General features: G+C 46.2%; 1 protein-coding gene across 2 annotated transcripts; it reads left to right on the top strand.

Annotated features, from left to right (window-relative positions):
* The first annotated feature begins 1,696 nt into the window (after positions 1 to 1,696).
* LOC149364937 (monocarboxylate transporter 3-like) lies at positions 1,697 to 9,657 on the top strand. 2 transcript variants are annotated; one of them, XM_089570224.1, is made up of 4 exons: positions 1,697 to 2,025; positions 2,935 to 3,078; positions 7,072 to 8,016; positions 9,432 to 9,657. In XM_089570224.1, exons 1-4 carry the CDS (start codon positions 1,806 to 1,808, stop codon positions 9,617 to 9,619), a joined length of 1,497 nt encoding a protein of 498 aa, XP_089426350.1. In that variant the 5' UTR covers positions 1,697 to 1,805; the 3' UTR covers positions 9,620 to 9,657. The 2 variants fall into 2 exon arrangements, with proteins under 2 accessions (XP_089426350.1, XP_089426351.1); XM_089570225.1 differs by lacking the exon at positions 2,935 to 3,078.
* Positions 9,658 to 9,861: the final 204 nt, after the last annotated feature.

Here is a 9,861-nt window from a genome sequence, read left to right on the forward strand (position 1 = left end):
CCACCGATGCCTGCTGTTGGCACCTGCGCCGCCGACGAAGAGTTTGAAGTGTGCGCGAATCGCTAGCTCGAATGATCGAGTTAGAACGTTCCAACCGCGGCCAAGGCAGCAACGTCGACGGTCTCCTCCGACGGCTCATGAGCTGCGGCTACCAGGCCCCATCAATACACGGAGGCGCTCTGTGATCATCCGGCCGCCTTCTACAACCAGCTCGCAAGATATCTATTTTCAACTTGAAAATCTTTTAAGAGAACGTGAAGATCCCGAATGCTTCGAAAATTACAACAAAATGAATTAGGGTGCATTTAAGTGCTCATTAACTAACATCCTTATTGAAGGCTTAAAATTAGGCTTTCGAAACGCAGCGCCAGCTATACATTCTGTGGAAGACTTGTTGCGTAAACTTCAGTCGAAGAATTAAATCACTGGATTTTGTTTTACTAGTTCCGTTCATTGTTCGTTCGCTGTCGAGATACTTTCTCTTATATCTATCGTGAAATGATTTCTACTCTTTTTATGCTTGTTCCTAAGGGCTAGCTTGAAAACTGCGTATTGTTCTTCCTCTTGGGCGAGAGTTGAGGAACTGGCTGCTGTATAAGTATTAAACAAACTAACATTCCCTTCAACTCAGCCATACGGATGCATAGCTTAGATGGATCCGTCTTCAATCTTCGTATCTGAAAAATTCTTTCTCGTCTAGGCCTTAAGCAGTAAATTATCCCTCAACTGCGAAGATTTTAGAGGCTGTACCCTTCTTTTGTAGACTCACGGTTGGGCACATTTGAATGTTAGCTTTAATGAATGTGTTGTTTGCAACAGTACTGCAGTATGCAATAGTGAAATTTTTATTTGACATAAACAGCCTACGTTAGCGAATGGGCAGGTTTGGAGGAAAAAGATGCAGAGAGTAGCTTCGAAAGTCCTAAATCCCGTTTCATGGGGGCCGCAGGTCGCCATATCAGGGCAGAGGGAAAATTAATAGTGCAATGCAAGCAAAAGAGCGAAGAAAAAAAAAAGAATAAACCGAGCAAATTACATACCTTACATAATACAAATACAGATGCAGTATAAATAAAATACAGTCCTCAGATCAGTCCAAAGATATGTACAGTGGTGAGCAGCCTTGTCTAGAGCGCTCGGGCGGTGCACTTCCTTGCAAACAAATCCAGATTTTGTGGCAGCCTCTAGGGTCCAGCTGCAACGCTTGCACGGAAGTAGCGCCAGATAGCCTCGTAAACAAAGCAGGCATGAAAACTTTGCCCTGTAATGATGGGCTGCTCTCTAATTTCGGTTTTTGTTACCAAGTGCGCACTGCTCAAGCGCTCTAGACAAGGCTGCTCACCACTGTACTAATAAGTCTTGCACTTAGTGTTTGTGAAATAGCAATATTTTAATTACCAACGACACAATTATATACACAGAGGAACGTATCTGCAACTACGTTCCTTAGGGATATAGTGGGCGGTTTGTCTTCGCCTCTTCGTCTGTACGGGTTCTTGGGCTGTAGAATGCGACTGATAAGACGTGAAGCCAAGCACCGCAGCATGTATGCAACAACGAGTTTTGTCCTTATCAACTGCTGCTCTGTCGGCAGTTACTAACCAATGCCTGCACTTCTCAGGCTGCTAGGCTTGCCTTGCTGAGTTGTGGCGTGTTTAGTGCCGGCAAACACTGCTCCCTGCTCATGGAACATGGAACATGAGAGAAGTTTTTTGCACCGGAAATTACGACTACTTTCTGCTTCTTGATACATGCTCACCACTGAGTTTGCCCGTTAAGTGAGCGCTGTGCTGCTGACGAGCGTCATGACAATCGCGCTTTCTCTCAAGAACGACCCTCGGTTCGGGGTCGACTCACGATGGAGCTGGATCACTGCGTGCTTCTGTGCCTGGCTGCTGTTCCTGGCCATGTCTACACCACGTGTGTCTGGCATCTTCTTTTATGGACTCATCGAGACCTTCGGAGTGAGCAGAGAAGAGGCATCGTGGCCAACGTCTCTGGCAGGAACGTTGTTGGTGCTTGCAGGTACGCAATATGTGCGTTAACTAAACGCACCGGCAGTCAGCATAACAATCATTCAGTACCGTAGTGCCATAGACATGCATAACTCGCTAAGTAAAATAAAAGTCTGTATAGGAATTGCGGTTATGAGTAGTTGATAATATAAGATTACTAAAAGCCACTCGTTGTAATTACATTCTAATTCTGGCTTGCAAAACTGCTTAAGTTATCTTAGTATAAGCGCTCTGGGCTTCTCTAGTGAAATACATGGGGAAACGCAGGACTATTTCACCTTAGTGCATTCTTGTATATCTCGTCTGTTGCTCTCTTTTTCTGAATATTCGGCCCCAGAACTAGCAAGTACATTAATCCAGTTAGCTATGAATATATACGGTAGAATGAATATACAAGAAAGAAAATTAAATACTCTTAAAGCAAAAAGGCTGCTTGAGCCAGTCAGATATTAAAAGTGATGTTCACCCTTAATTTATGCAAAGTACACTGTTAGTGCAGCCTTCTGACACTGACATACTGTTTCCCAAGCTTCTAGAGTGTCGAAACTGTTTGGAAAGAAACTGAAATTGAAGATCTTGCGTTGAGCAGTGGTGTAAAAAAAAGGGGGTGTGGGTAGCTTCATGGACATCAGATCAAATGAGGAGTTCAGGCCATTCGCCGATATAAAATGGTCACAGCTGATGCAGTCCAGGTGCCAGACTAATGTTAGATAACCACAGGTTGTGAGGTGGGCTTAGTCTGGCTGATGAATGCAAAGATTGTTTAGGACACGCGCGAAATTTGGCATGTAGGCTCAGAGAGGCGGTTATGAGTGCCGATGAAGTGTTGACATCAGGGAGCTAAAATAGCAGAACACTCTTGATGGGTCTCTACTTTTTTTTTATCAGTTGACGGTGTGCATTATTCTTTCTGTTTCAGGCCCAATAGCTGGCGTTCTCTGTGAGCGTTACTCCTGCAGAGCAGTCTTGATAGCCTGCTCCTTTCTGGCGGGAACTTCGGCGAGCTTGTGCTATCTGGCGGGAAACCTCCTCTTCATTACCCTTTTCTTCGGGATTGTTCACGGTAAACTCGCACATTCACAGATACATTATTGAAGGAAACGGATCTTTAAATCATTCGCAAAATGTTAGTTTAAAGTAATCTTCCAAAAAGAAATTAGTCATTCAGATAATTCTTCCAGAGGTTTTCGACGAAAGTACCACCTATTCGTAAAGGGGCGTGTATTGGTGGAATGCTTCATATTTTGCTTGGCTGTGCGAGGGTCATACCTACAACAATAATAAACATTCTCCTAAAGGTCGAAAACCGCACAGAACTGTACATAAGGTCACACATACAGTCACCTCTTGAGCAATAATTCCGGGTCAAGATGTCAACCAACAAAATAAAATGATGGCCCATGACCTCTCGTTTCGGCGACGTGAGGTGATAATTTTCTTCTTTTTTTTTTGTTAAAGAGGAAGTCCTTGGCGTGAAGATTAAGCAGAGGTTTCAGCGCGCGCGCGGCGCTGCTTGCAGGAATGCGAGGCAGAGTAAGAACGTTGGAGTAAAATTTTATACACTGTCAGACAAGCGCTGAAGATTAGCCTCAGAGCGTTGCCCTTAAACTGCCGCAGTGGAAGGCAACAAGGTCACGGGGATAATTTTACCAAATAACACAATCTTTTGCATACCCTCGTCGGACTTGAGAAAAAGTTAGACTCGTCGGCATTAATCCGAATACATTTATCAAATATGGGTGTTTCCATAAATGCACTTAAACTTCCGAATCCGCAAATCGAAAAGTTCTTCCTCTATCAGTTTTCTCCATGCTCTGTACTATGGACCTGTGTGCCTACAGAAATATGCAACAGTGATTTATGCCGTACATTTAGTTGAAAACTCGCGCGACAGATGCGTATTCAAAATAAAAAATACAAACAATTTCAAAGTACAGCACGAGAAACTCGGGAGGTAGTTGGCCGCTGGTGGTGGTGGTGAAAAACATTTATCGAGTATATAATTTTTACAGAGGGGTGATTGGGGTAGGCCCTATTGGCCCTTTCCCCTCACAATACTAGGTGGAGCCCCTATTCCGGGGCCCCATTGGCAAGCAACGCCGCCCGCGTCCGTTGAACCAAGGCCTTTCGGGCCTTTAGGTCTTGACAGCCGAGCAGGGCCGCCTCCCAGTCCTCTCTGGTGGGGTTGGGGTTGGGGGGGATAGATGGATTTGATTGACACGCCCAAACCATGTGGAAGGTGTCAGCCACCTCCCCACAGAACTGGCACGGGCCATCAAAGGATGTGTTGAAATGTTTAAGCACCGCCGGGCACAGTATGGTGTTAGTGAGAATTTTGATGAGGAGGCGCTCGTCAGCGCGATCCAGTCCCTTACAAGGGGCCGGGTAGCGCCGGTGCTCCTCCTTGTAGTAATCGGTGATGTGTTTGAATGTAAGGGCCGGATTGTCTGATTGGGAGTAGGCTTCCAAGGACAGGGAGATAGCCCGGGGAGAGAGTGCGCGGGCGGCCTGATCGGCCTGATCGTTTCCTTGGAGTCCCTGGTGACCGGGGGCCCAAATCAGGTTACGTGGAGTTGAATCTTCGCTTCGGCAGCTGTATTCCAGTATGCGCCAGGCAAGCGGGTTAGTCCAGCCCAACTCGTAGTTCCGACAGGCCCCTCGCGAGTCGGTGATGATGTGTTTCGACTTGGGATTAGTGAGAGCCAGAGCAATGGCAATCTCCTCCGCGTGTGTTGCGCTGTAGACTTTGAAAGTGAGCCCGTTAACTGTGTTTGTGTTGTGTACGACTCCGGACCTGTAACAACCCCCTTTGTGTGGGCCGGCAACGTCCACGTAATAAACATATTGTTGGTTACCATAGTATCGCGCCAACTCTTCCGCGCGCGCCTGGCGACGACCGCTATGGTCTTCCCTGGACATGTTGCGGGGAAGGGGTCGGACCCGGAGGGCGCGTCTCCAGGGTTCTGGCATTCTCTCCCTTTCCTCAATATGGTAGTCGTGTGCGATGTGTAGCCGGTCCAAGAGGCGGCGACCGGACGTGGTCTGTGCAAGACGCGTGTATTGGTTGCATAAGTGGGCTTCTCGAAGCTCCCGGAATGTGTTCACCACGCCCAAGGTCAGAAGTCGCTGGTTGGACGCGGCGACCGGAAGTCGAGCGCCTACTTTTTGGCGGCATCGAAATCGTGCAATTTTCCGATGGCTCTGTCAAGACGACTCGTTTCAATGTCTACGAGAACTGCCACCGTCTTTCGGGAGGCATGACTCGCCTCTCGGTTTGGCGAGTAGCAGAAGTTAAGTTTAGCGCAAGTTCGATGCGGCAACGGCGCTGTACTTAACTTCGTATTGGTCGTACATGGTAATCCTTTATGCGCCTCTCTTGAAGAACAGGGGCTGCGTGGAAGCCATTGCTGAGATACTTTTGTTTTCAAGTTTCTACTCATCTTTCCGTATACTGCTGCATCGTTCGTCAAGTTGCATTCATATTCCGTGTTTTCTCTTTACGAGCCCACACAGTCGACCCTTGCGTTAAAATCGTGTGTTTTTAAGTGCGATAGCACTAAAGCTCCCAGTCTCAGATTTCGCCCATGGTTGGCTGCCCGAATCCTCTCTCCGTAACCTTGAGGATGCTCGGAAAGAGCAGTCTGGGTCTCGCAAGCCCCACAGGTGGCAGCACCGGTCATCGCACGGCACCTGCCATCACATTGAAGTTGTGGTCACGTTATATTCGAGTAAATACAGTATATGGTGGAAGCCAGCCAAACCGACTGTACACTAGTGCAAGAAATGCATTAGTCACTCTAGCCCCAACAAATCCTGGCCAATCCCCCACTGTGGGTACGTACAGCTAGAAGCAATATTTGAATTGAATTGAGCTGAAGAATGTTTATTTCCAGACATACAGGAAATGGGCCTCGGGCGAAAATCTACAAGGGTAGGTTAAGATATGCTCGAGGCTATGTAGAGGCGAGGCAGCAGAACATGTGTACATTCATGGCGAGCATACATAGAGAGAATGAAATTATGTAATATGAAAAAAGCAAAAAAAAGCAAATACTTGCCCTCATGAAAGAAGTTAGAATGAAGGCAGTAATTAAGGGTCAACGATCGTCAAGCAGTATGCAGGCAACGTCGCTGAACCTAAAGAAACACGTGTACTTATGACATAGTTCAACTAGGCAAAGAACAGAAAGAGTGTGCGGTATTGATGAAATATAACTTCAAGTCCTTAATGGGGGTGATAAATATGTTTGGGTTGTTTATGCTTTGATGATTTGATGATATAACATCCTCGTTCGAGGAACATCCCATATTTGTTTGCTTCTGGTGTGAAAGCATTTCTCATGTGGCTTAAGTCAAGCAAGATTCTTCAGGAAGTCGGATGAGCATTGTGATGAGAATCTAAAGCAGTGCAACAAGCGATACTCAAACATGGTATGCACTCGATGAATCCTATATTTTGGAAATAAAGTTTCCGTGTGGGCAGTATAATCCGCATGAGCGATCAATCTAATTGCCTTCTTTTGGAGACCAAGTATGATGTTTAGATTTGTTTTGGATATTGTATCCCAAACTAGATGACAGTAGTTTGTGTATGATTGAAATATAGCGTGGTAAATAAGAACCTTGTGCTTTGGGGAGAATTCGTTTCGAAGACTCGAGAGGAAACCTACCGAGCTAGTAAGCTTACTTTCGATATGCATTATGTGGTCACACCGTCTCATGCGAGAGTCGAAAACAACGCCGATAGATTTAAACTTGTCCACATTTTAAATGTTGCTGTTTTCTAGCTGCAAGGTATTGTTTACAATTACATCCAGGCTATGGGGCCGAAAAAAGACAGATTTGGTCTTGCTAGAATCAACTACTAAACCATTAGCTGAACCATTGGAATATTTTATTAACTTAGATTTTGCGTTTAACCGCAAAAACCGCATGTCATGTTTGAATGGTGTATTAAAGTAACGCGCAAAAAAGCGGGCTCGTAGACAGTATGCTTCCGTGCTTCTTGTATACTCACCAGAGTAGCCTGTCAGCGATGTTGAACATTTCATTGCAGGCACATCACTGTGCGGTGTCTACGTAGCAACCAACGTCTTGGTGGCCCAGCATTTCGAGAAGCGAAGGACAACGGCCTGCAGCCTCGTGTATGCAGTGTATGGCATCAACACAATCGCCATTCCTCCACTCGTCGATTTCTTCCGGATAACTTACGGCGTCCGAGGAGCGTTCCTTCTTTACGGGGCAATTCTCCTCAACATGATTCCTGCCGTTATTGCACTGAGAAGTCCACCGTGGTTGAGGCAGTCGAAGAGTATCCCGAAAAAAATAAAAAGAAGCGGTAATCACCATGCAAAGGCGACAAATGATTTGTCTGAGCCTGGCTTCAAAGCCACTGTAAGAACGACGAAAGACGCCTCCCTTGTCAAACATACTGCAATATTAGATAACTCGGTGACAACAAGTTCCCCACAGGAAGAGCGAAGCTTTACGCAGACGACTGAAGCTCAAGAGGTGTCAGTGAATTCCAAATTTCTCAGAACAGCCAAGAAATTTCTCAACGCATCTTTTCTTGTCAACGGACTGTCGTTTTCAACCATCATATTTACCACTGGTATCTTCATAATGATACCAGCCGACCTGGCCAAAGATAGGGGCTTAACTCCTTCAGACGCTGTGTATATTCTGCAGGCTTTTTCGTCGGGAGAAATCGTGTTCAGAGCTGTGGGTGGCCTCGCCATTGATTCCAATATCTTATCGCTTGAGTCCGTTATGCTGCTAGGGTACGTGTTGCAAGGAGTTGTGTACGAATCCTATGTGTGGGTGAGGGCACTGACCCCAATGGTTGTCGCGGCTGCCTTCTTGGGTGCCACGTGCGGCGCACGACTATGCCTGCAGGCGCCGGCCCTGGTGAGGGACTTCGGAATTGAAGCCTTGCCGGTGATGATGGGAGGGGTTTCCTTCTGCGCAGGCGCCTCGCTTTTGGCGCGGCCCCTGCTGATCGGTAAGTGGCTTCCCTTGTCGCATCAATGTCCTTCCTCTGCGGTGTTCTCATGAGGAGCTTACAACTCTTTAGTGGTTTTTAGCAAGGTAAGGTGTAGAAGATCAAAACTGAAAGTACACCGAGATGTCAGCCTACAATTGAAAATTTCTCTAAATGAAAACGTTCCATATTCCGTGTTTTGTGTCTTTCTAAAAATAATTTTGCTTACATCGCTTGTTTTAACCAGCAATGGCCAAAGTAGAGAACCCGAGCTACACCAGCGACTGCTCCCCATGTAAGAGAACGAAGCAGTTTCTAGCTTGTTGTTGTGCAATTTGTTTTGCTGCATGTAAGAACCAGATTTGTTCTTTGTGTGTGTTATGATCCTGTAGTACTGTTTTGAAGTTTATAAGTTTGTAGTTAAATACTTCTTCTCAGGAGCCTGCTTTTTCTTTTCATATTCCTCGCACCTTTATTTACTTTTCTTAATAGCTGAAGCACAATCGAAATCAGCTGGAACACACAGTAGGGGCATTAGTAACACCGCAGTTTTGCATATAGGAATTAAATATGGCTATTTTAAACAGTTTGGATTCAGTGATAGACACGATGGAAGTGCGCACGTGGTCCCATGCTTTGCATGTATGCCGCAAGTAAGTTCCGAAGCGTAGGTTGGAGCGGCACTGGCGGTTTCACTGAAATTCTTTACCTTGCACCAACATCCCGTTCCCTTCACATGGCCACCCGCCGTGGTAGCTCAGTGCCTACAGTTTTTCTTTTCTGAGTCCAATTAAGACACAAGATGCAACCATGTCCGCTGCGTCCCCATTTCAAAGGATACGAAATGCATAAACACCCGTGTGCTGGCCAGGTCAATGCACATCAAACAATCGTGAATGATCTAATTTAATCCGGATCCAAACACTACACCGTTCCTCATGGTACACATGCAGCTTTGGGACGTTAAACCCCGTCATCATCATCTATTATTACGATCATTCAAATGCATCTCCCATATTTGTACAGTTACCTCTGCCCTGTGCCAACGCGGCCATTTTATCCCCGCAAATTTCCCGATCTCATCCACCCACTTAACCCTGTCGCGCTCCTTGCTATGCTTCCTTCCCCTCTCTTAGAACTAATTCCGTTACCTTAACTGATCATCGGTTACGTTGCCTTCGCGTTACTATTAGTGCATAGGTGGGGGCCTCACTGGTGTAGCGATATTCCAACACTACACCAGGTAGGCCATATCCAGTTCTTGTTAAACCCTATATCCATACCATGCCACACAATAGCGTACCGTACTATGCCCGTAGCCGTACCATACCATACCATACCATACCATACCATACCATACCATACCATACCATACCATACCATACCATACCATACCATACCATACCATACCATACCATACTGTTTTTAATGTGCAGGTTATTTTCGAGACACCCTTGGCGACTACAACGGACTGCTTCATCTAACAGCGGCACTCAACGCATTGTTGGCATGCATCTGGACTTTCAAGTTCGTCGCGAGGAGAAGGACAATGTCATCGCTCGCGTCAAACACTGCAGAGTCCGAAGAAGTGCCTGCGGCCGACGTACCTCTTAGCACAGAATAAAAGCAGTGATAGAAGCATTAAAATTGCAGATGATCCAAGGCCAAGGCTTCGGTGGCGGCCCTGCTTTTGCAGCTTTGGTCGTGAAGCAGAGCGAAAGCTCTGCTTCTGCTTTTCGCTCGCTACACGCGCGTTTGCGCCGCCATTAAACTTATGTGTAGATGTAGCGGGCATCATGATTACGTGATGTAATTAAAAGAACGGGTAACAGCTGCTCTGCGAGATTAAATTATATTACTCAGAAG

Source organism: Amblyomma mixtum, chromosome 2, assembly GCF_055824585.1.
Source record: "Amblyomma mixtum isolate Tamu chromosome 2, ASM5582458v1, whole genome shotgun sequence".
Classification (NCBI taxonomy): domain Eukaryota; kingdom Metazoa; phylum Arthropoda; class Arachnida; order Ixodida; family Ixodidae; genus Amblyomma; species Amblyomma mixtum.